Consider the following 27,739-nt stretch of genomic DNA (forward strand, 5'->3'; position numbering starts at 1 on the left):
TTTTTTTAGCCCGTGCCTTCGGCACCACGGGGCTAAAAAACTGGTTTTAATCTTATAATTGTACATTCTATATCCGCGGAAAGCCGTTTATAATACGATGAAAGAAATAACTATTAAAATGTTTCGTAATTAAAAGAAGCGTTCATGGGTCAAAGTGTACACTCTAAATATGAGTTACTGTACGTACATGTAATTTTTTAACTAGAAAAGGACAAAATTAAAGAGCCAATCTGTTTGTTTAATTTAATGTCTATAGTTGCATTATGTGCTTGTGTGGGATTTAATACTTAGATCAAAACAGATAAATTATACACTTAAATTTAATCAATTGAGCTACAAATGAAAACATATTTCTATGTTGTCTTAGGAATAACAAAAAATGGAGACTGAGAGTTCTTATGGGACAGCATGTGATGTCCCTTTGTACTTATGGAAGGTTCCAAAAGGAAAAAGGCAAAAAGAAATATTGAAAATATCATTACTGTATAAATGAGCATCCAGTATACAATTTACTTGTTCCGTAAGTCATACTCGTCTGAACTCATTAGGCGTAACAAGTCATGCTTCAAGAAGGTCTCAGGATAACTGAACATCTGCTTTATAACTTACTATTTATGAATGTTTTCATTCTTGAATAATTAAAACTTACATGTTTTATTTGTAAATTAAGATTAAATTAAAACAGAGTGTTCTTTTAAGGGCCCAGTGCAGTTAGTTTTACTCAGGGATAATCAAAAAGTAAGTGTCATGGTCACTTTTATGACACCAACCCTTTTTTCTACAAATTTTGAACTCTTATTCTTTCTACTCCCTTACAGGCAACTATAATATTTTAATACAAATTATTAACTAGATTATAATATATTTGAATTATGCACAAAACTCTTTAAAAAGATAAGTTGGGCTTTTGTATTATTTTGACTCTTTTTAGCATATTTCTACAATTAGAATAAAAAATCTATAATTCAAACTAATTCAGAAAATGAACTTGTAAGTTTTAAAAGTAATCTTGATTCCTTAAGAAAATGCAAATTTCTCTCATTTTATCTTAGTAAGAGGTTTCCAAAAGTTTGATTAGTTCTTTTTTCATGCTCCTTTTTCATCATTGCAAGCTTGACAACGTTTTGATACTTAATTTGATAATTTTCCTACAAATTTTTTAGAAATTTTATGATTTTATGACTTTCAATTTATATATAAACTAGCTGCTGCGATCCTAGTGTATAGGGGATCTGTACTCATTAGAGTATAAAAATGAGCAGAAAAATAGCCTAAAACCTTCCCTAGAAAAAAAATGCCTAAAACCATCCCGTCACCCAAGTGAAGTTTCCCAAAAAAGGAGAAGTCAATTAGTTCAGATCTAAAGTTTCAGACAAAAAAAACATACTACTTTAAATAAAAGAATGGTCAGGTGAAACAAAGAAATGTATTTATCTTAGTATGCATGTATTTAACTAAGGGTGTGTGTAATATATATAAATACTGTTACAAAAAAATATACTTTTTTTATATTTCAATCTTTTTTCAACAGTAAAATCGAGCAACTGAAAAAAGTGTACATTTGCTTTGCCTTCTAGATTATACCTCATTATTACAGAAATCATACAGAGACAACCAAAATGAAATAAAAGATTGACAACTAAAATCTAAAATAGTTTATGCATAGAGACAAAAAACAAATAACTTTGCTTTATAATAAAATAAATCTTATCTATACTCAGGTAGGTAGGGAACAAACGACTGTAACTAATGCTACTCAGTGCCCCTCCCCCTTCCTCATATAAAAATCGTTCTGCCATTTGTAAATCTAAAAAAATTGAGTGAACGTCCTTCATTGGGCAATTAAAAGTAACAGTGTCAAAACATTTCTAACAGTAATTTTAGTCAACATAGCAGGAGGGGTAATTTCAACATTATGGGTGGAGGTGATAAATTAATCTACTATTAGTTTTCATATATATGAAAATGATTTAACATTCTTTAGCTGATTATAATAATAAGGAGGAAAAGATTAATTTTACCAACATTGTCCTTTCCCTGGTTGTTACTGCTTTATTTACCAAGATTGTGAGAATGGATTGTAAACTGAAGATACCTATTTACACCCCTCAATTCTGACTTCTATACACAATGGGTTCAAATTGTATAAATAAGGACTATTGGTGCTTTTTCTTGGCTAAAGGTGCCTTTAAAGAAACCCCCTCTCGTATTTTTAAAGAAATTGAAAAGAAAGGGTGCTCCTACTCTAATATTTTTCAGGCCTATAACTGGTCCAACGTTACATAACCCACTACAACCTAGCCTAACCTAACCTGACCTAAAGTAATAAACAAACAAAACACTACCCCAACTCACAAAGACGTCCAAGGGGGGGGGGTAAAAGGGTGATTACCCCCCCCCCCCCCCCACATAATGCATTTGGGGTGCTGTAGGCACCCCCAAACTTCTGGATTTTGAAAAAAATGAAAAAAAAATTACCTCTATGATATAAGGATTACCCCCCCCCCCCAAAATGAAAAAGCTTGGACGCCCCTGCCACCTCACATATTTTTAAAATTTATTTAAACAATGTTTTGTGCTTGACATTGATTATAACCACCGAGCTTTTTCCATATTTATTTACAAGGACTTTTATTTGAAAATAGAGGACAAATTAGTATTATTCCTTTCACTATTAATCCTTTTTAACCTGTAAATATTTTTGTCCTTCGCATGCCACTGTGGAATCTAACCACTATATACCATCAACCAACGGAGGTAAACATAATAAATATACTAAAGTAGAGGCTTATAGACATAAATGGAGTGATGACATTAGGTAACAGAACATAATTCCATATACAAAAATAAAAGAATGACTGTATGAGCGTCGTGAAGGAACTCGCTAGCCGCTGAACTAATATGGTTCTCATCTAAATGTCTAGATATTATTATATCTATTGTAAACATGTATAAATAAAGTGGTATAGAGAACACGAGATAAATGTATATCCATAATCCATATAGTCTTATATCTATTGTAAACATAAATAAAGTGGTATAGAGAACATGAGATAGCCGTGATGAATGTATATCTAGATTTTCTTACATCTATTGTAAACATAAATAAAGAGGTATAGAGAATAAGAGAGAAAGGAGAAAGAGAAAGTGATTGAAAGAGTGAGAAGAGAGAAAGAAAGTGAGAGAAAAGGAATATTGCTTGGGATAGGAATTAATAATATAGAATTTTACTATATTTTTTTCCAATCTTCAATCTAATTAATATCCGAAGCTAGTAAAAGTGGCTGACTCATATTATGAAGTCAAAAAAATTAACCAATGAGAGGCCAGTATACACTGTAATTGACCAATGGTAAAATTTATAGTGGCCTCTCATTGGTTAATTTTTTACGTCATAATTTGAGTCAGCCACTTTTACTCGCTTCTTAATATACCCTTAATTGTAAACAGTCCTCAGCCTTACTGAAAAACCATATATTATGTATCGTATTATGGACAATTATTGTATACCAATAGTAAAGTAAATGCCAGTTTTGTTGGGTCAGGACTTCCAAACTAGAATTAATCTTATTATTTTTCATTTTACCACCCACGAAAAGCTGTCTGTAATACGATGCGATAATAAAACCTTTTGTAGAAAATTTAAATCATTTTGGGGTTAATATCTTAATTTTCTAGTAAATTATTTGGTAAGAACCACTCCCTGCGTATGTGTATGACAAATATGTTTACTCTCAGATTCTACCCAGGTTTATTTGTTTATGTCAGGGTATAAAACCAAACTAGGAAAAAGGATAAATGTAAAGCTAAAGGTTCAAGTAGCCTGAATGCTGAAAGTAGGAGGATCTGTGTCTGTCTGTCCGTTTGTATATTTGGCTGTCTGACTGTCTTTCCCGAAGGATTTTGCAAACCGCTCGACCGATATGATTCTCCTTTAATATGCAGATTCTCCTAGGTCCTAGCTAGGATCAATTTTAGGAAGAATACCACCACCCTCCAAAAAAAAATATTTTTTAAAATTTTACCTACCCCCCCCCCCCTCCCCGCAAAAATAAATAAATAAAGTCCTCTAGGGGCGTGTCTGTTAGTGTTAAGATAAGGGTTACATGTTGTAAATGCTAAATTATCTACAGATACCATTAAATTTAAGGTATCTTACAAAAAGTTCGAAAAATGTGATATTAGCGACAAACGAACATTATCTATTATTGTAGATATTAAGAGTACGTTGAATATGATAGAAACAATATTCTATTCAGTGCAGAATTTGTAAACTATTTAAATTAAAGTGTAAGACTATTCTTTTGATAAATGAAGCTTACAATACCTTACCTAATCATAACAATAATCACTATTTCAAAAATATCTGATAAGGATTTTGAATTTTGATAATTACATTTTATTAATTGTGATTATTCATAACTAGATAATTTATAAATGAACACTTTGAAATAAAGCCATAATAGACATTAAAATCATTTTATTAATGTCAAGTTGAAAATATATCAGCTGTGGCCATTATTATGTTATACAAAAATTTCGACAGTAACCATTGAAATTGCATATCAGCTTTTTTTAAAATGATAAATAAAACAATGGTAATAAACAAGATCTAAGCAGACAGACATAAACACGTCAATATATAAATATTTCACCTCTTTTAGATACACTAGAGGATACTCATCTAAGGGCACCATCATATGGTGCGAGGTTGAAATCGATCCGACCCCTCCCCTCTCCATAGGTCCATATCAATGCCGCGGCTAGTGAGATCCTTCGGTAAGGACAGACAGACAAAGATCCTGTTACTTTTACATAAAGATAAAAAAAATTAGATGAATTTCTTTACTGAAATGGATATAATGAATTCCTTTTCTTATATGAGAATGGTGTAGAGGGTAGACTCTCCAGATAGTTGCCTCGCATCGTCAACCAGGTCAAACCTACCAACATTCTTGTCTACATATTATATGGATGCTTCGCAAGTCATAATATCAAACAAAGATGACAACATCCTTAAGTATCGAAGCACCAAAAACTTCATTTAATGGACATAAGGCCAAAGGGAGGTATGGAACAGATGTTTAATTGACATAAAGAAAGAGAGAGAATATTTAGGAAAAATCATGAAACCTTAACAAATAAGTGTTTTAAATCTTTTGAAGCATTGCCGGCAGACAGACAGACAAAACAATTGGTATTATCCTCTAAGAAATATTTTTTCATAACGACGGACGGACGGACCGACCCTAATTATAGAAATGCTTCGCTTTTAAAAATTGTGGTTCTCTGCCAGAGTCATAGTTCTATCGGTGTGGGGGGGAGACTAAAATTGATAAAAATATTTCAAAGAGGATTACGCCAAACAATTTATAGACCAGATGCACATATCTTATAGGAATCTTCACTGAAAGCTACTTTATATTATAGGGTAAAAGATGTAATATTTTTAAGTTAATTGGGCATTTTAATTCAAATTAAATAAAAACTGTTAAGAATTACAATTATCTTTGTTAGAAGTATTATGTTTACAATAAAGACATCATAATGACCCCATAGGCTCAAGTAAAAACTTTTGTGTGTGTGTGAGCAAAGCTACTCTACAGATATGTCTTAGTTGGTAAGCCATTTTACATTTTCGTAGTTTTCTAGGACAATTATTTTTTAAAACATTATTTTACCAATAATTAAACATTGTAATGAATTGTTGGCAATACCCGTACCGTCATTGTTATCAACAGGGAAATTAGAAAATATTTAAAACTAACGAGTTTTATAGGTGGTATGGTAAAAAGTTTAAAATATTACAAAATACAAAAGTCACATGTGTCTGTTAAGGGCATTATATTATTTTCTGTAACCAATTATTTAAAATATTCGCTGGTACTGAATATGATTATCCTTGTTTATTTTGTGTAGCTGTATTAATCATTTTAATTGTACTCTAACCACATAAAAAGTACACTTGGTGGGCAATTTATTTCTGCAAAAATAACAAGGAAACTAACACTTACATGGCTTTAAATTATAGGGACGGTTATATCAAGTTAACTGTTAGGTATATAAATGAAACTTTTTGAAAGCGAAATTTTCTATAAATAGGATCGGTTCGTCCAACCGTCCGTAATGGTTAGTTCTTTTCGTCAACTTAAGAATTGTACTATCGATTTCAAACTTTGTATGACGATTCCTTAAACAGTTTGGTATGATTTAGTAGCAACTCAATAATCCTTACCAGAATGAACGTCCGTTCATTTAAAACAAGGTTGCTTTTATCTGATTTTTTTTAATACTGATTGCTATTACTACAAGGTACAATGTTAAAAGCGAAGCATCTCTATGATCAAGTCCCAAAAATGAAAGTATTTTTTTAAACAGTATCCTCTATTAAGGAGTTTTGCAACAATTTTGTTTATACTTATACATTTACATTCTGCTTCTTCAGTTCTGATACAAGTAAATCTTCGTTTGTCCTATTGTTTCAGAGCTTTACTTTAATTGATGTTGTCATCCTTGTTTTATTTTAAAGTAGTAAAAATTTTTTTCGCTATTTGTGTTTGATTATAATATTATATTTAAGAAAACCTGTTTTTTAAAAATCATTTATCTTTCATATAATCAATGTTTTTAATGTTCTTGAAGTGTCCATACGAATAATAAGACATAATTTGTTATAAGCGTGTAAAAATCGTGAAGATTCCTGGCTTTGAAGGCTTTGTGAAAACAAAAGACTTGAAGACAAAAGACAAAATAGAAAACTCACAGACATTGACGACGTTCAAGTGGGAGGGGATTGTGAAGTGGTCTTTACCCCCTGAAACTTTGAAAAACCCTATTTTACACCACTAATTTTTTTAAAAGCTTGTACGTTCCTTCTTACAGAGTAGCTGTGCCACATCGAAAATTGTGTAGACAAGATTCCTGGTAAATTCTCAATAATTTCTGTGGGAAACGTTCTGCAACAAACAACAAACCATTTTCATTTCAATTACAAAACATATTTCAATGATTAATATTGTATATGTATTCGTTTTTTATCAAGTTTTTTTATTTGTTTAGTTGTGGGGGGTCTGAGCTCTTTGACCCTTAAAAGAAAAAAATGAAATTTAAATGATATATTTAGTAGTACATCTAATCTTAACTTATTTTTAAAAACTTAGCTTGTTATTGCTGCGCTACTTATGGATATAATCGAAATTGACATATAAATGGTTATTTTTCCTGAGTTGATTGTTGGATATGCTTAACGTATGGATGGTTCTAAATTAGGTTCAAACATTTTTTTCCGTGCATTAGATTAGTTACTTATAGATTTTTTTCATATGACGGATTTCTCCGGATTTTTTCGATTCCCGCCAAATCTGTATTTCGTTGATCATTGTTTTTACTGTTAAAATGTCAGGCGCTTTGAAGTTATAGTCAGTATAGTAAGAATAACTTGATCCGCATATAAGAACTTCAAGACAAATGTTGTTTAATCAAAGGGATTGTTTGTTTGAAATAAACATAGGAGATTTCAATTATCTTAAGGAATAATAAAATCTGTTCTTATATTAAATTTCAATATTTAAACATTCAACTGTTAAAATCGATTTATAATTACTCTTCGATATTGCACCAGATTTTCGCCTAATTTCTAATGAAATGGTTCTTTCAACTGGATAATATACCGAAACTCCCCTCCACCCCTTTTACACCATCCCCTCCCCTTAATAAAGTAGGACTATAGTAGCAACCTATATTGACGACAAAATTCCCACTGTCATAATATCCCCGTATATATATCCATTTTACTAATAATGAATTCTCAGTGTTAAAAAATAGTCGAATGCTTTACTAAAGTCAAGGTGCTATTAAATTACTTTTGCATTCCGAATAGGAAATAGATATATTATTACTTGGATCTTACACCCGATATTCATGTTCTTTAATGAAGTAAAAATTTGCAGCGGGCTAAAATAACTATTTACCCTATCCACCCCATTTAACTCATCCAATCTCCTCCTACTGATAAACGAAATGACAAATAAATGATAGCTATGATAGCAACCTCAATTTTTCACCTGTCCTAATATCCACGTACATTCTATATCCATTTCCAGAATTTTGTTGTTGTACTATTGTATAAGAAATTAAATGTGTTAAATTAGTAAAAGTTGGTGCATTTTACACACTTTGTTAGTGGATCATTGAATCCCCTCTCCTCTAATTATGAGAAAAATTATAATTTGAGAGAGATTTGTAGCATAATATTTTTTACCTTTTAGACATTATGAAGGGGCTGGTGGGGTGGGGGACTTATTGGCTTATTTTATGTTACAGGATTTTACTTAAAAGTTTTACAGCGACTACGCTCAACTAAAGTTAATTGACTTAAACACTTTCTTTATTTCCTTCAATTAAATTTAAGAACTTTATTTTAGAATTTTTCATTACGTAAAATTATATAATGATTAAAAAGTATTTTTCGATTATTTAAAGAGTATTAGCTTTTTTTAAGGGTATCTGTGATTTTAAATAATGTACCTAAGAAAAGCTCTAGGGAGATATTTAACCCCCACACCCCCCTTAAAAAAATTTTAGATATGATTAAACTTGGGGTGTACAATTGTACAGGGGGTTAAATATGAAGGAAATAATACACAGTGGCGTGCAGAGTAATTCACTAGGTGGGTTTAAAATCATTAGGAGGTGAAAAGAGAGGAAAGCTAACCTTTCAATTTTCAAGTTTAATGGGAGTGTTGACACCCTGCAACACCCACCTACCGCACGCCATTAGTTTACCCCTATTTTGTCCCCATACATCTAGGAAAATCTTCAGTATGTGTTTAGTAATTCACAATAATAAACATTCAATTGATAGCAAAAATATATAATTTTACCAAGAACGAAATTTGCGCAAAGAAATGTTTGAATTCCTTGGTAGAGAGTAGGGGGGCAGTTCTCTTAGAAAATTGTTGTCCAAATTCACCCACATTAATCTCTTGAAATGACTGAAAACATAAGAAAACAATTAATAGTTATTTCTCGCATATTATAAACAGCTTTCCGCGGATATGATTGTAATAATCTTATGATTGTACATTTTTTATATTCGTAGAAAGCTAGATATAATACGATGCTAGACATAGTTTTTTCGTATTGATGAGAACCGGTTCCTGTCCACTGGATTCAAATGAATACGAGAAATTTCAATTAATAACGACTTTTTGTTATATTTTTAAGTCAGTAAAAAAAACAGATTTTTCTGTAGATTAAAAGTGTCAACTATACAAGTTTAATAAAATATGAAATTTAAAAAATGAAGCTTAACAAAGTGTCTCAAAAGATCAGACGTGTGACGTCATAAAAGTGATAATTGATAGGAGAAGTGGGAAAAGCAACCCCTAAAATAGACATGGATTTGAATGTATCTTTATGACGTCACACTGCTGATTTTGAGACACTTTGTAAAGATACAAAAAAACTTCTTGCAAATCTGTAAAGGCAATAATTCCAAATCGCCTTCTCTTTTTTAATCTTTAAATAAGTAAATAAATTTTACCTGAAAAAATCATTTGGAATTTGTGTGATATGATTCTCTCCTAGGAAGAGGGTTGATAAAGATTTTCTGAAAGGCAGATGGTGGGCGTCGTGCAACAAGGCAATCTCATTGCTGAAAACAGGTATATAATTCTTTATACCTACTATTTTCATAAAATTTAGAAACTTTTTCGTTATAAAACAACGACTATAATGTCCATTGGAAGCTAGGACTTAAAATATCCATTAAAAAAAAAAACTTAAAGTAACAGAAAAGATCCCTGAAATTTATGTATTATAGCTTAAGCACTTTAAAACACAGATCTGTAAATCCTTTTTGAGATATTAATGGGCAAATAGACACTCATCCCACTACTTAGTCAAATAGAATATCTTAACCATGAAGATTTATCCAGTCTGACAAAGCCCAATTTGTGTTAAAATTGTGTCAAAAAGGATCCATGTGACGCAATTAAAATGAGGGATTATCCATCTCTTTTTTAGGGGTTTTCTTTCCCATTTCTCCTCTCATCTCCCTCATTTTATTACGTCACATGGATCATTTTAGACACAATTTGGGCATTGTCACCAGTCTAGATATGAAAAGCTGCTAGAGGCCGTTTGTCCTAATTGAAAAGACGTTTTTGAAATATTACTTGACATACATACACACATCCTACTACTATATTATAATAAATAAATATCTTACCCATGAAGGTTTAACCAGTCTAGATTATGAATACGACTAAAGGCTGCTAGAGGAAGCTTGACAAGTGAGTTATAACTCAGATCAAGAGAGCGGAGACTATCACCAACAGAACTGAAATTAAAATATTATTAGCGGTTTCCCTCAAAGTGTCTAGTTGAGCACAGAAACCCGTTCATATTATGAAACAAATATAAATGTATAATGTGTTGTTTTTTAACTTTAGGTCAGATTAGGTCAGGTTATATTTGTTACAAGGTAGCCCCGAAGGGTTAAGGCACCTCCTCTCCCTACCCCTGGATTCATTAAGCATAGGCTACTTTTAGGATATTTTCCCCTAGGATGCTAGGGGCAAAAACACTAGTTAATAATAAAGTCAGAATATCTTAAAATATAATTTAGTTTTTGTGAAACAAAATGATTTCTGCGTGCAGGCAAAATTTCCAGAGCAGCTACGCACAAAACAAAAAGCTCACCCAAAGGCAGAATCTTCAATGATAGATATTTTGTTATTCATCAATCTTATGGATTCCAATGAGTCACACCTAAAATAATAATTTAATAATATCTCAAGCACATATTTCTCTAAAAATCAACTCCTAATAATATCTAAATTTTTGTCTTACATATGATTTACCTTTTATTTTTATAATATTGGTTATTTCTCCTGGGAGGGTGGTGGAACCAAGAATTGTTATCAATCTTCCATGAACTGAACTTGTGAGAAGCTTTATTGCAAAGGAGAATCATATTGGTCATCGAGATCCTTCGATACAGACAGATAGACATCCTGGTACTTATATATATGAGTAATGAGTATGTATCAAGTCTTATATAAAAGTAATAGTATGTTAATGGTTTGTGTGTGTCTAATCCTCTCCTAAAAGATTTTTGTTTACTTTTTCTTTTTAAACTAAAATTGAAAATGCAGGGGGTCGACTTCTTCTTTCCCCCCACCTTAAGCGCCTCTAGCAGTGTCTAGGGACGTGTTCGCTAGTAATTGATAAAATAAATATAAATCCATGTTTTTTTTTAATATTTAATATAAAAAAAGTAAACAAATAAAAGAAAATGGCCATGAATTGTCAGTTTGAAATTAACCTGTTGGAAATTTACAATTAAACTAAATCAGAGAAATGGAAAGATACTAAAATAACAAAGTTTGTTGATTAAAGTCTTTGTTAAAAAAGGTTTTTATTAGTCCACTTTCTCGCCTAAAACCATAGTTAATATCATCAAAAGCAGTTGTTTATATGTATATCATCATACTTAAAGATGTAGTCATAGAATTATAGAATATTTATAATATATTAATTATGACTCATTTCATTTATCTATAATACAAAGTAGAACGATGTCTGTCCGTCTGTCTGTCCGTCCGTCCCTTAAGATCTCGGTAACCACTGAACCGATCGGATTCTACTCTTCAGGGTATCTACCTATTGGTCCTGTGGTGGTTTTAAGCTATTTTCTTGGGGGGTGGGACACCCCCAACCCCCCCCCAAAAAAAACAAAAAAATCCCCCCCATTTTTTTTTTTTTGCAAGAAATATCCTTGGTCCTTTGTAGAAGATTCCTTTGTGGAATATTTCCTTTGTGGAAGATTTCCTTGGTCCTTCTTATTATTTTTTTTTTACAAATTTCACCTTACACTTTTTTTACCATCTCTTGGGGCAAAGCCCCTAGAGGCTAGGGGCGAAGCCGCTAGTAGCATATAATATAGTCGACACTGATAAAGACATTTTACTAGATTTCCAGTAAGGCTTAAATTCCGCAGGATTGAACCAGTTCTCAGTCATACTAAAAAATAAGGTTTAACAATTTTCCAAGAAAACTAAAATAATTATAATTATAAATGCCGGTTTTGTTAGCCAAGCCTTTAAACCCTCGAGAATAACAAAACTGGTTTCAATAAATTTTCTCTATCCTTGAGGAAAACAATATTTTTTAAATAAAAGTATATAAAATATGTTTTAATTTGAAACTGTCAGCGACTGTCAAGCAATTTATTTCAGGTGTCTTAGAATGGTGGTCTCACGTACACGTTACTTGTATATACACAATCAATGTTAATTTTAAATCTTTTTATTTACAGAAAAGCAACATTATTTTAAATCAGACACATTTTTTACATTCTATTTTTCCAAATGACTCATAGAAAATCTAGTTATAATTAAATTATGTACTTATCTTACTAAATTAAAAACTTTGCTTTTGAGTGTTTCTTGATATATCGCATAAGCTCGAGATAAGATATAAGGGGTGATATTTTGAGCCCCCCCCCCCCCCCTCTCTTCCCACAGGATTCGATTAAGTAAAGTCTTACAAATGAAATACTTTGTTTAAATAGTATTTGTAATGCATCTTTTAAATTAGGTTAGGTTGAGAAGAGTTCAGGAAATCCCTGCAAGACATTTTTAAAAGTTTAATGTAAGAGAGAAAAAATAGGAGAGAGTAATGTTTGGTCAGTGGATATAAAATACGTGGATATTATGATAGATGCTCGTATACCCTGATGAAATGATTTTCTCACCTGGCTAATATAACGATACCCTCCCCCACTCCCCCCGCCCCCCCCCCCCTTATTATAACCCATCCCCTCCCTGACCACGTAGGAAAGTATTGATAAATATTTGAGAACTAAAGCAGCAATCTAAATTGTTTGGTCTTCTGTTCGATTGTGTCTTTTTTAATTTTAGAATATTGTAACCAGCATAAATTGTTGATATTTTTGCTTGTTACTATATTAAAACTAGAGTAAAAGAATAGAGTGGTAGTGGTTAAATAACTGTATGTCCAAGGGTTGGGGATCCCCTGCCGACTTTCAATTGGGCTTTGTACATCAGCCATTAGCGTTGAAAATATTAATAAGTAACTACAGAAGAGCAGAAAGCAACGATAAAGGTCCCCACCACTCTAACCAGGTAGTTGTCTGGGTTGTATTTCTCTACTTATATACATTTATTGTATAAGATGTATCTCTTGGCAATAAAGGTACTAAGAAAGAGAGGGAATGTCTGATTGAGCCAATAGGAGAATCGCATCGGAATTTACATTGGATCTCATTGGTTGAAATTATGTACACATTTTCCTACGAAGGCATGTTTTTTTTCATTTCATACATACATAAAAGTCAGCTGTTAACAGTATATTTTCTTAGTAGAAAGCTTTGCGGAATCAGAATTAATTGCCCAAAAATTTCGTTTACAATTTGAAAGCTTAAAACAAAGTTGGATTCTTGAAAAAAAAGTTAGGCTGGCAACTCGCTGGTGAGGCAAAATTATTTTTGTGAATAATCCTCCAAAATCGAATAAAAAAATTTACAAAAATGAAATAAAATCTTAAGAGGGTTATTAACATATGATTTTGTTTAATTTTTGTATATTTTTAATGTGCTTTTGGATGATTTTTCACAAAAATAATTTTGCCTCACTATCGAATAGCGAGTCTATCATTTTTTAAGAATCCACATCATCTTGAGTCGAAAGTAAACAATACTTTTGTCTGCTAGGAATGTTCTCTCTTAGATTTGACGAAAAAAGGGTTCAGAATATTCTTCTACTCTTCTATTTCTATTCTCTTGGCCCAGTTATATTGAAAGGAAAAGCCAACTCAAAGTTGTAAATGAGGCTTCACAAAATTTTATAACCAGGGCTACAAGGGACCATTAAAACAAAATGTATTGTTTTTTAAGTTTTTATTTTATTTTCCTTACCAAGCAGTGCATACAATAATACACCAGGCTTCTTTTGAGTACACTGTGTATTTTACAATATTTGAATAACAAGGATTACAACATCCATACAAGCAAAATATCTGAAACGGTAGGATAAACAAACATCAACACGTGCAAAGTGTCAGAACTGAATAAGAAGAAAGTAGATTTGTTGTAAAACTTCTTATCTTCATGATACTGTTAATGGAAACATTTACAATTTTAGGTCTTGATTAAAGAGATGCTTTACTTATAACATTATACATGGTTGTCCTAGGAATAAATATTCCAAAAATCAGATGAATAGGTTGGTTATATCATTTTTTAAAAAGTTTAAAATCAACATGCATTAAATTGACTTCGGATATTCTGGTAACGATTATAGTGTAGCTACGCTTTTAAGACAATTCTAAAATGAATAAATTAATTATTGGAGCTCTCCGTTACAAACAGATCAACCCTAATTATAGAAAAACTTCGCTTTTCACAATATATATCATTTTGTATTATTTATTAATAAATGATAAAAAATATTGCACTAAATAGGCTCCCCTAAAATTATATAAAGTATATGCATATTCGAGATGGTTTAATAAAAATCTACATTCTAACCTAACCAAAGAAAATTGTCTTGCGGCATATCCCTTAGAAACTTGCCAACAACTGGGTTTATGTAACAAAACTTTTTTCAAACAGATTTTCAATTTGCAGATATGAGTGAGAGCCATAGATTACTTCAGATGAATAATCAGGTAGTTACTTATTTACATTTTTGAGTGAGGGCCACAGACAACTATATATAGGCAGGTAGTTCCTTTACAGATATGAGTTTATATCATAGACAATCATAGATAGATAGTCAGGTAGTTGATATACAGTTATGTGTTTATATCATAGACAATTATAGATAGATAGTCAGGGAGTTAATTTACAGATATGAGTTATATCATAGACAATTATAGATAGATAGTCATATAGTTTATTTACAGATATAAGTTTATATCATAGACAATTATAGGTAGATAGTCAGGGAGTTCAATTACAGAAATGAGTTTATATCATAGACACCTATAGATAGATAGTCAGGTAGTTTATTTACAGATATAAGTTTATATCATAGACAATTATAGGTAGATAGTTAGGTAGTTGATATACAGTTATGTGTTTATATCATAGACAATTATAGATAGATATGAGTTTATATCATAGACAGCTATAGATAGATAGTCAGGTAGTTATAAAACAGTTATAAGTGAGTACCCTAGATAAATAGAAACAGATAGAAAGGTTGTTAATTTATAAATGACTAATGAAATAACTATTAATTACAGTTAGTTGTGCCTAGTTTTTAGTTGTTAATTAATATCTGCTCAAACACTTAAGAATCTACCTACCTTTCCATCTATCATAATACATAATACCATATTTTCTATGGAGAGTGCAAATGTTAAAGTTGTTTAGCCTACAAATAACTCTACATCTCTATTTCTATCTGTTAACAAGAATGATAACATTCAAAGTTGTGAAGCTCAATAAGTAACACAGACAATTTCTAATATAAAACCTCAAACAGAAAGAATTTTTTGTAGGGGGTAAAATCTAATATATTTTTTAGATATACGACACAACCAATATCTTATGGATGGGTTAACTAACACTATCCCCCTCCTTTGATTTTCAAGAAAAAAATGGCCACCATTAAAGGTTTACTTCTTTGGAATCATTAAAAAAAAACATAAATATTTATTTACAAATGGAGAATAAGCCAAGTTAAAATTAAATTTAAAGGATAGAGGTACGGAATAATCATTATTATAGAAAAGCCTGGCTTTTGATGAAATATCCATCCTTTTATTGTTTAACCTAGAAAATTTCCATAACTATTGGCCGAAATTTTCCTTTTAGTTGCGACTAGGAGCAATCACTATCCGCTAACCCATCCCTTATCTTTTAATTTGAAACGTGAATACTTTGACTGCTATTCAAGATACGCATTTGGAATTTTAGGCAGAGATTCCTGATATCAATGAGCAAACAGTATGTAATGAAATATGTTTGTCGGTCTACCGTTTATGCTATAGGCCAAGTCATAGTTTTTGCAAAAAAGGTTTCGTAAGTTTTTATACTTTTTTATTATATAACTCACTTTGTCCGTATCTCCACTTACTTTTTTTGTGCTTTGCTACTTATGAATGTTGGCGTCCTTGCTTATATATATATTAAGCAATGTTGAGATTAGATATTGAGCGTGGGACATAGGATTGGGGGTACAAATGATCCAATAAATGATTTAAGAGGATTTTACTTTATGGCCTAATGCATTAACTTTCCCCTTATGAGATAATTAGGACGTTTGCCAATTAAAACCTTTTAAAACAATTGATGCTATTGTTTTATTCATAGGCACACAGGTAGGTCAATTGGAGATCATTTTTATCCCACTAAAATAAACCCACGACAGTGGCTCCGCACGAAACGCATTCGCTCGTCGTCGGGAAGGTGATAGTTTCGAATCTCGGTCCGACATTGAGTCATAACTAAAGATGTTAAAATTAGTTCCTTCTGCTGCTATGTCAGATGCGTGATATAAAAAGTTAGAGTAGGTTGAATGCCTTGGCCCAAAACAGGCGCATCTCATTACCATGCACAGTTAGGACTAATCAGACAAAGGTCGTGCAATCAAAGGGTTGGTTGTTTGATGTGTGTTGGTTACTCAAGGCGATTTAGCGCGTTACACTACAATTCAAAATGCAGAGTACGTTCAATGGTGTTAGGTGAAGTGAGAGGATTTGTGCCCAAAACGTCACCACGCCCCTATCATCATCATCCCACTAAAATGAGGTACAGTGCTTAACCCACAAAAAAAGAATATTTAAGTGTTGCTCAAAAAGAATAGACAAAATATTTAACAAGTTTTGTTCATCAACTTAATGAATTCAAATAATAGAGAATAAAAATAGTATGAATTGTTATAATCACTGAATATTCTTGCATGAAAAAAATAATCATACAGATAAATTATTTTCTTTATTTGACATATCCATATGTTTCATTCCAAGGACTTATCAAAGTATTTAAAATTATAACCAACTATAACAAGAATCATAATGCAAAGTTTAAAAATAATAGGACTTTCACAACTTGTCTAATTTAACGATAATTGCTACCCGTTGTTAATTTACAGAAAAGTGTAAAAAAAAGCTTCGCTTTATAAAAGAATTATGTCTGATCTAACTGTTATATTAAATCTGTGCCTTATTCAAACAATATCTAAATTGAATTGGTTGGAAAATACAGAAAATCTTCCTATGCTAATTTTTATGCCTAAGAAAAAAAGGAAAAAGGCCTTAGATAAATATAGAAGATGGGGCAGGTAGCCATATTTTCATAGGTTAAGCTTGCAATATTATTGACAATTATCAACAAATATGTTTTGACAGCACTGTAACTTTATAGATCAGATACACGACCTTTCTATCATTCCTAAAACAGGAAATCTTAAATTTAGTTAATAATACACAAAATTTGACTTGCCTTAAGAATTTTAACCTTATACCTACTTTCAAATGTCCACACATTTCCAAGTTGTCTTATTCAAAGAATCATAATGATAATATTTGTATTTTTATTTTTAACATCTTAATTGAAACTGATGATCTATTTTATTGGTGAAACAGCTGTTTTCAATAAAGATAAGTTGTGTTTCTATCAATAGTTATTCTATGCAATATATGTATGTATTACAGTGTAAAACTTTGATTTAAATTTTCCAAGATGTTTTTTTTAAGTAACAGTCAAAAAAAATTTCCTTTTTAAAAGGAAAACTGAATGTAAATCTAAATCAAGGCATCTATTTCTTTTTAAAAGAAAGGTTTTACAGGGAATAAGGACATCCCACTCTGGCAGTGGTTCTTAATTTCATCAATCGACTCTGTGTATGGCTCCATTGTCTATTGACTTGACCACTAGTCTACATTGTCTATGTCAGGCTGTACCTTTCCCTTTGAAGGTGTTTCTTCAAGTGCTACTCTCAGTAAAAACAATAAATCTTAGAACCACTGTTTTAGATGTGCTCTGCACATCAATAATTTTTTTTATTTGCTTCACAAACCCTTTTCTGCATTTCTGATATAAGTTCACAAACACTTAAATACTTTCGATAGGCTTGATTTTTTTTTCAATTTAAGATAACCCAACACCATTTGAGTGCTTAATACCTAAAAATTAATAAATTTAGAAAGGTGAAGAACTAAAATGCTATTTTTAATACTTATGGTTTGGTAGAAACACCTTTGATTAAACATTATTGAATAGAGATGAAAAGCTTTTGTTATATCATTCAGCCGTGCATTTCTTAATCATTATTAAAAGTCGTAGCTTCTCTATAAATAGGTTATGTATGTCAGTTTATATGGAATTGTCAATTGCTTTTCAAGAGTTGCTCTTAATCCGAATCATTACCGCTAGATTAGAACCGGTTCTGAACAAAGAAAAAATAAATCCTATAATTTTTCTTTTTGTTATCAACAGCAAACTATCTCTAATATGTAATAATTCTGAGGGTTGGATATTCTTATTTTGAATTTCTTTTCTGTATGTTTTCATCCTTGTTATTATTTCTATTCTACTGTCAATATATGTTAGAATATAAAGATGGATATATAATATGTGGATGTTGTGACAGGGTAAGCTAAGTTGCTAATGCAGTCCTCATATACTGGTCAATACGTTCCCCCATGGTCAGGGGATCAAGGGGTAAAAAAAGTAAAAGTTATTGTAACGAGCAAGGATAAACATTTTATCAGGGTATACGAGAATCTCTCACAATATCCACGTATTCTATATCAATTATTATATAGCATGTCCGTAGTGGATAAGTTTAAATAATATTTATTTGTTTTTTTTGTTTGGTTATTATTGTGCCTGTGTTTTTTTGCAGGGATTGTAAGGGATATGACAGCGGATAATAAATCGATATAAACACGCAAATATGATAAACAAAACTATCCCTTCTGATGGAAACTTTAAAATCCGAAGTTTTTTACAACTCAATTGAGATTCAATAAAAGCTTCTAAAGTTTTTTTAGTCAACTTATGAGAGATCATTTTTATAAAACTTTAAACCAATAAAATTTACAGTCAGGTTTCCAAGGTTTCAAGTGACCCAATAACCTTTATTATTTGTTACGACTTTATTATCTTCAATATAAAGACTTATTTTTTAGAATTAAAAACTAAACATGAGATAGAAACATTTTGATAACCTTCTTGATTATGTAATCTATTCTGTTTAACATTCTAAAATTATACATAATTTATGAATTTCTTTCAAACCACTACCATCAAGGGTTTAATGGACTTTTAATGCTAACATATTTATTCTATTCCTTTAATACAACAATAAAAAAAAACACCCACCAACATATTTTGAATAACTTCTATTTACAAATAGTAAGTAATTAATATAATGCTGCAAAAATAAATTAATAAAAGACCATATCCCTTTTTATCCTGATTATCATTAATAACTAATTAAGTGCATATTCTAGTTTTATAACTTCTATTTACTTTAACATTAAGCATTTTTTAGTTCTTGCTTTCTAATTTCCAGTTATATTAAAATTATTTTATTTCACTTTTTTAAAGCTTTTTTATAAAAAGGGTTTTACGTACGTCTGTCCGAAACGGATAGCTTTGATCAGTTATTTAAGGTATCGTAGATACTATTGAATGCACAATCTGTAATTATTACCAAAAAGTCCATAAATCCATTTTTATTGTTGATTTTTTAGTGAAACCTACTTTTTATGCATATCAAAGCATCCAGTATTTAAGCAATTTAGTAATGAAAGTTAAAACTTCCAAATGATATTTTGTGTCTTCAATGTCAAAAGATTAACACACTACTTTTGTTAATGTTCGTTTGTCTAACTGTTTCGCTTTTATATATGTTATCATCCTTGTTTGTCGAATAAATTAGTTATAATTTATTTATGTATTTTTGACTACGTCAAACGTACCGACATAATCTACATATAGATTAGCTGCAGTGCAGTGGTAAAAAGACATTAAAAAGTATTTGCAAATGGTTTTATTGAATCCTCAATCATTGCTTGAATAAGTAGGCTGTGCCCACCAAAAGAAGGGGAAAGTTTTTAAAGAGGTTCTCTTAACTTTTATTTAACTAGAGACTACACCCCTAGAAGTCAGTAGGGGCACTTGAGGTTTTGGTGGGAGTTCGAAAGTCGCCCCCCCCCCACATTAAATTTTTGTTTTAAAACGAAAAAGTAAAAATAATTGGAGGGGGGGCATTTTGTCTGGGAACGAATGCGATTTATATTGAAAAGCTGATGGTGCCCTCCAACAAAATAGTTAAAAACCTTCTTGGGACCTAAATAAGCTACACTGTGAAAGGAGAACCATATCGATTATTCAATTTTAACTTATTTAATCTTTTTAGAGTGTAAGTAAGTTTTAGAGTGGTCTTTTAAAGGGAAATAGAAAGTAAAGAAAATAATAAAAATTTAAGAAGGGAATAGGAAAAAGAGGGAATGAAAGAGAGAGAGAGAGAGAGAGAGAGAGAGAGAGAGAGAGAGAAAGAGAGAGAGAGAGAGAAAGAGAGGGAGATAAAAGAAGAAAGAGAAAAATAAAAGAAAGAGAGAGAAGGAAATATTGAAAATTACTTTTACCTTGACTTGCATTGCATGTTCTTCAATACTGAGCTCACGAATTTAGGATAATTATTCAGATCACAAAATAGACTACATTTGTATACCCGCACCAATATAAAAATTATGCGGAACATTGACTAAAAAGGCATTTTTTCTACCTGAATTTCAATATATATTATCTATCCCTCTATACATGATACAAAATGACTAATGGTCTAGCTAAATGCACTATCTATATAATATATTATTACCTATCCCTCTATACATGATACAAAATGACTACTGGTCTAGCTAAATACACTATCTATATAATATATTATTACCTATCCCTCTATACATGATACAAAATGACTACTGGCCTAGCTAAATGCACTATCTACATATATAATATATTATTACCTATCCCTCTATACATGATACAAAATGACTACTGGCCTAGCTAAATGCACTATCTATATAATATATTATTACCTATCCCTCTATACATGATACAAAATGACTACTAGCCTAGCTAAATGCACTATCTATATAATATATTCAGTGGCGTGCGAAGCACTTTGTCTAGGGGGGGGCATTTTGAAGATTTTGTAAAATAAAAAATAAATTACTTGTCCTTTCATTGTGATAAAAAGCAGAAACCATTTAGATATGCAGGGAGGGAGGGGTTTTTGGGCTATTTATTACACTAGTCCCCAATATTTCATAGCAGAAACCATTTGGAAGGGCGCGAAGCGCAAATTTTTTTCTTAAAATATGCAGGGAGGGAGGGGTTTTTGGGCTATTTATTACACTAGTCCCCAATATTTCATAGCAGAAACCATTTGGAAGGGAGCGAAGCACAAATTTTTTTCTTAAAATATGCAGGGAGGAAGGGGTTTTTGGGCTATTTATTACACTAGTCCCCAATATTTCATAGCAGAAACCTTTTGGAAGGGAGCAAAGCGCAAATTTTTTTCTTAAAATATGCAGGGAGGGAGGGGTTTTGGGGCTATTTATTACACTAGTCTCCAATATTTCATATAAAATTTTCTTATTCGTTGGCTCAACAACTTTGGGGACTTTAATGGAATTTTGATTGGTTGATTAATTAAGTCGAGTTTCCATACATTTCATCCACTAATTGTAATCTATATAAGGTAATTTTGTGTATCATCATTGGGGATGTACATAATTTCTTTGGTAAAAAGTTTATATTATACAAAATAAAATACTTCCTATAACCTGGTTTGTTATGTTCAGTGAAAAAAGATTATAACCTAATTTCTACACTAATTAAAAAATTTGGTAAGGTTAAATGAATAGTAACTGTCTGTTTGGCGCGAAGCGCCAAAATTTTTTTTTGGAGTATTTCTTGATCTTTTTTTTTGGAAACTGGGATAGTTTTGCTTTTTGTAGGGTAGGGGGCAAAAAGGGGCATTTTTGTTGACCAGGGGGGGGCAAAATGGGGCATTTTTTAACATTTAGGGGGGGGGGGGCAGGGGGGGCGGTTGCTAGGGGGGGGCAGGGGGGGCGTTTTGGTCGCTAGGGGGGGGCGATTGCCCCAAATGCCCCCTTCGGTTCGCACGCCACTGAATATATTATTACATATCCCTCTATACATGATACAAAATGACTACTAGCCTAGCTAAATACACTATCTATATAATATATTATTACCTATCCCTCTATACATGATACAAAATGACTACTGGCCTAGCTAAATACACTATCTATATAATATATTATTACCTATCCCTCTATACATGATACAAAATGACTACTGGCCTAGCTAAATGCACTATCTATAAAATATATTGCACATTTTACTCAGCAATTCAAGGGATAAGGCACCCACATTACAAAAAATGGACTTAAAACTATTTTTTGGCAGCTGTAGGCGACTATAGAATTCTATAAAGTTATGGGTTTTAAAAGACTTTAGCTGTCAGAAAAACTATTCAAAAAGACAGCTGCTTTTTTTCTTTAAGTTTTAAAAAGAAAAAGTAAAAAATATATTATTTCGAGGATGGGGCATTTTTTTCTAAGCAAAATAGTTTTAAACCTTCCCAAAATCTACACTGGAGTATCATAAGGAGTATCATATCGGTTCAGCGGTTAGCAAGATCCTTTAGGACAGACGGAAACCTGTTACGTTTATATCAAGTTAGAAAAAAGTTATTTTGAAAATGGTATGGTATAAATTAATGAAATAATATCCTCTGTAACCCTGAGTTTGCTATTAAAAGCCTTCCCTACAAATTGTGTCGAATGCAATATGAAAAAAAAAAAGTTATGTCAATTCTCTAGAAATCAATTTGTCTGTGCTTTAGTACTTTTGTTGCATAATTGAACTCCTTTTTTGAAATCGAAGCTTTTCTATAATTTTTAAAAGAAAAAGTTTTTCTATTATTAGCGTCTGTTCGTACGTTGTCCGTCCGACCCTAACGATTATCTGTTATCGTTAATTTAACTATGTTAGAATTGTCCCATCGACATCTAACTTTGCATGATGATTCCTGTAACAGTTAGGTACGAGTTGAAAAGCTTTGCAACTCTTTAATCATAACAGAAAATATAATCGCCCAAGTAAAAAACATTATTATATTATAATATCTTTATTCTATACATCTGGTTTTAGAATATTGATTCCTAGAACAACAAGGTCAAATATTGTAAGCAATGCATAGCATATCCATAATCGAGTCCTAAAATTGAAATATTTTGTGTTAAAACAAGAAACAAAAAATCCTAAAAAGAGAATATCGCAAATAAATTTTTTATAATGAATTGTCATCTCCCTGCACCCCTTCATATCTATGACAATATTTGGCTATCCTTGGCAAAATCAAAAAAGTTTTGCTTTCATCTCCATTTGATTAAGTCATTTTTTGCACAATTTTGCAATGTTTAATATTTACTTTAGCGAATAAGAAATGCTTAGATATCAGAGGAACCATAGATTTTGCAATGTTGCAGCAGAGAATCCAGGCCATATAATATCTGTTTAAACTTAAAAGATAGAATGTGTCCAATAAGTATCTTAAATTTAATTTTTTTGGTATTATCAATTGTCAAAGTACATAAGCATTGCGGTAGGCCTAATATTTTGGGTCTTTCACACTATCTTGCAAGTCTTATGGTCCAGTTCTTGAAAACTGATAAACAAAATCAGTGGGTCCTCCATATATATGTTTAATGCTAAAAAGATGGTCTTACAAATTTGCTCCAAAAAAATATAATTCTAAAGATCTCAAAAAATGCGGTTCCAAATAGATTTTATTTTCCAGGAAAGCCTTAAATGTCTTTCGGTGTTTTTAGGTTACTTTTCTGAATTTCTCGCCTTCCCTAAGAGCTTAACTAACAGCTTTTTCAAGGTTAAAAGCTACTGTTTGAGCAATTTTAGCTTCTATTATTAGTAACTAACTCATCGTGTGGCGAAGCCACTTTATATCCAACGTTTATATTTTTTTTTCGCTACCTTTAACTGAGAAACTTACATTAACTGTAACTATTTTTTTAACCGATTTTTGCTACTTCTGTACATATTCGTCATTGTTAACGCAGTTTTGTTTCTAAAACTATTACAGAGAAACTTCGCAAATTCAAAAATGCATTAAATTTTGATTTATTTACCAAACAATGCTTACGTCAGTGGTTATTTTTAAATGTTTTAACGCAATCTTATAATGATTTAAAACAATAACAAGAATGACAACATCCTTAGATAAATACTTTAAAAATATTTTGAAAGAAATATAAAGAATAGAGTCTCTAATCTGGATATTTAATTTTCAAACAGCTAAATCAGCTGTAAAAGACAAAAGCGACTAAAAAACTGCCTGAAGCAGTCATAATGCTTTGACGATGTAATACTTAAATATGCTCTACAATGCAATGATGAGAATATGTAAAGGAAATTTCAGCCGTCTTGAATCTTGAATATGATCTGATAAAATAAAGTTTACCCCAAACGTTTATGTCGGACATACAGACGGACATTTCGAATTATAGAGTTATTACAAAATGACTCCCTTCCCACTCTATCCCTTAAATATTTACATTTACCTTCCCCATTAAAACATTAATAATATTTGCTTGTTGGTATATACTTTTTGATGCATACATTATTAATTTTAATTAAAAATAAAACTTTCATTTTTTTGTTCATAAATACTATGGAAAGTTTAGTAGGTATTTTTAGGAGAGAAAAAAACATGTCGATGAAATTAAGAATAAGAAAAAATGTCTGTAATACGATGCTATACATGATTTTTTAGTATTTCTGATAACCGGTTCTAATCCAGCGAATTTGAACCGGTTTCGAACCCATACCTAAAACACACTTTCCTTTTAAACCTATTTTCTGTAATGTATAAATATGAAGAAAAAAATATTTAATTTCACTTTTGCTAACACAAATAATTAGAGGAAAGCAACGTTGCTTTTTTCATTCAAACTATTTTGATGAAAGTTGGATTTTTAAAAGCAACGCTTTTCTATAATTAGAGTTGGCCCGTCATTTTGTCCTCACGTCCGTCAATGTAATATAAAAAAATAATTGGCAAATTAAAAATCTTATTTTCTTTTAAATCTTTGATAACAGATAGAATTTGCAGAATATACTATTTTGATTAAAAAGGATATTAATAGTTAATTGTTATAAAATTCTAATAATAACAGAATAAATTCTACTCTAGAAAGCCTAATATTAGTGTAAACAAACTGTACCTAATTGATTATTGAACCCACTGTAACCAAGTTAAACCTTTGAGCTGACATTATTTCGACATTAGACAGTATTGATCATGTAGTCTATGGTGATGAGTTGCACCTTTTTTGGGCTAAAGCATTACCTCTACCCTGACTACTTTAGTCACGCACTTGACATAGCATCATTAGAAATGGTATGTCAATTGTATTTCCAAGTATGGTAGGGTAGTCCAAGTCATGATTATCAATTTGAATTATTAATGTCAGTGTGTGTGTTTGTTAGCCTACTTTAAACAGTTAGGGAGTTGAATCCATTTTTATAGAAGCAGAAATATAATCTATGATTATGGTTTGGACCCTCTAAAACTGTAATCTACCCTTCTACTTTCCCCTCTCTTGGTGAAGATATCTTCAACGCCGATACGATTTTTGAAATATAAGATTCCACTTTTGTCTCTCTTGTTGAAGTGGAATCTTAAATTTCAAAAATCGTATCGGCGTTGAAGATATCTTCATTAAGAGAGGGGAAAGTGGAATCTTAAATTTCAAAAATCGTATCGGCGTTGAAGATATCTTCACCAAGAGAAGGGAAAGTAGAATCTTACATTTCAAAAATCGTATCGGCGTTTAAGATATCTTCACCAAGAGAGGGGAGAGTGGAAAGGTAGATTACAGTTTTAGAGGGTCCAAACCATAATCATAGAGTATATTTCTGCTTTTATAAAAATATATTCAACTCCCTAACTGTTAAAGGTCAGCCACAAAATTGAAAGCAAACATTTGAGAATACAAAAATTTTATTGTTGTAAAAAAAAGTTGTGGACTTCATAAAAGAATACTTTTATGAAGATAATCAAACTTTTATGCTAGGAGGAAAGGGACTTTGGGCTGTAAATTATGCTAGTATGCTAGTATGCCCAAAGTTTAACAAACAAAATCTCTCATTCATTGGCTAAAACTTTTGGGACTTTTTATTACATTTTGATTAGATTTTACCAACCATAACTTATACACCAATATATTTGATAAAGAGAAGGATTTATGTTGTAATTGTATGTGCATAAATTCATTGTTCATTGTCTTATCCCTGGTTTAATGTAAACTTGCTCCTGATAGATGGCAAATAACCCATTACCTCTGTTATTATTATTTATGTCACACGCCTGACACAGCAACCATGGGAGTAGAAAAAGACTTACTTGATATCCTGGTTGTGGATGATCTGTATTCCAGCTTCCAGGACATCCAGCTGGCTCACACGGTTGGAGCCAACATCTGAAACAAAATCAAGTTTAATTGCAATTCATGACGTTATCGTTTTTTAGCTCGGCAATATTCTTGAAAATATAATGCATTATGCATTTGTCGTATTTCAATATAATGGTTTATGTCAATGTTCATATTGGCGACCATGGCGACAATTAGTTTTTTTTTATTATAATCCTTATGTATAAAGTAATAATGTTTTTAGTCTATAGCATAGGCGTCCAAGGGGGGGGGGTAATGGGGCGATTACCCCCCAAACGATTTTGGGGGTGCCGTAGCCATTTAGGAGGGGGTATTTACCCCCCCCAAACAATTTTGGGGGGGGTAAATACCCCCCCCCAAAATAAAAAATCTCTAATAAAACAAATTTTTGCGCGCTTCGCGCGCATTTTTAATACTATATATTTAAGAAAATTTAAATTACCCCCCCCCAAAAAATTTTACCCCGGGGGTAAATTTTGGGGGGGGTAAACTAAATTTACCCCTGCCAACAGATTTCAGGGGGGGTAATTACCCCCCCCCCCCCCAAGCAAATTTTACCCCCGGGGTAAAAATTTGGGGGGGGGTAAAAAAAATTTGCGGCGCGCTTCGTGCGCCATTTTACCCCCCCCCCCCTAAAAAATTTTTACCCCCCCCAAAATAAAAAGCTTGGACGCCCCTGGTCTATAGCCCAAGTTTTGATACCTTATTAACTGATTGAGTTCTCTTTTTCATGGAAGCTTCTTATAGCTACCTAAATGGTTTTATGCTATTTGATTTTTTACACCTATGTTTGGTTTTAGAATATTTTCTTACTCTTCTTTTCTTTCGAATACAGAGCTTCTAGATGCTAGGAGCAAAATAAATTTATTTTTAAAAACTAAAATAAAAAATGAGATATGGGAGTGGCAACTCCTTCCCCCCTCTTTTTTCCTTCTTTTCAATTTCTAAATTTTATAAAATGGGTAGTGGGATTCAACTCTCCCCTCCTCAAGTGCCCATAGATGCCTCTAGGAGCGAAGACGCTAGTAGTCTATGTATATAGTACAAAAGTGGTCGTTGCTGACATATCAATGACTTTGCTAATCAGTGTTATGTTGATATAATGACATCACAAAGGTTAGATAGGGCAACAATGCATCAAAACGCAAATGACAATCCCCTAAATTAAAGCTTATTATTGACTTATATG

The 27,739-nt window shown here is 31.6% G+C and overlaps 1 protein-coding gene across 1 annotated transcript in view; it reads right to left on the bottom strand.

Moving 5' to 3' along the window:
• Positions 1-27,739, bottom strand: part of LOC145330806 (uncharacterized) — a 163,653-nt gene that overhangs the window by 94,825 nt on the left and 41,089 nt on the right. Inside the window, exons 4-11 of the mRNA XM_080175472.1 lie at positions 26,502-26,577; positions 10,705-10,773; positions 10,232-10,342; positions 9,545-9,655; positions 8,919-8,993; positions 7,222-7,260; positions 6,921-6,956; positions 4,871-4,942 (exon numbers count right to left, since the gene is read on the bottom strand). Of these exons, the coding sequence (XP_080031598.1) occupies positions 4,871-4,942; positions 6,921-6,956; positions 7,222-7,260; positions 8,919-8,993; positions 9,545-9,655; positions 10,232-10,342; positions 10,705-10,773; positions 26,502-26,577 (589 nt within the window). The remainder of the gene's footprint in view (positions 1-4,870; positions 4,943-6,920; positions 6,957-7,221; positions 7,261-8,918; positions 8,994-9,544; positions 9,656-10,231; positions 10,343-10,704; positions 10,774-26,501; positions 26,578-27,739) is intronic.

Source organism: Acartia tonsa, chromosome 10 (genome assembly GCF_053477335.1).
Source record: "Acartia tonsa isolate MP-2025a chromosome 10, ASM5347733v1, whole genome shotgun sequence".
Classification (NCBI taxonomy): Eukaryota; Metazoa; Arthropoda; class Copepoda; order Calanoida; family Acartiidae; genus Acartia; species Acartia tonsa.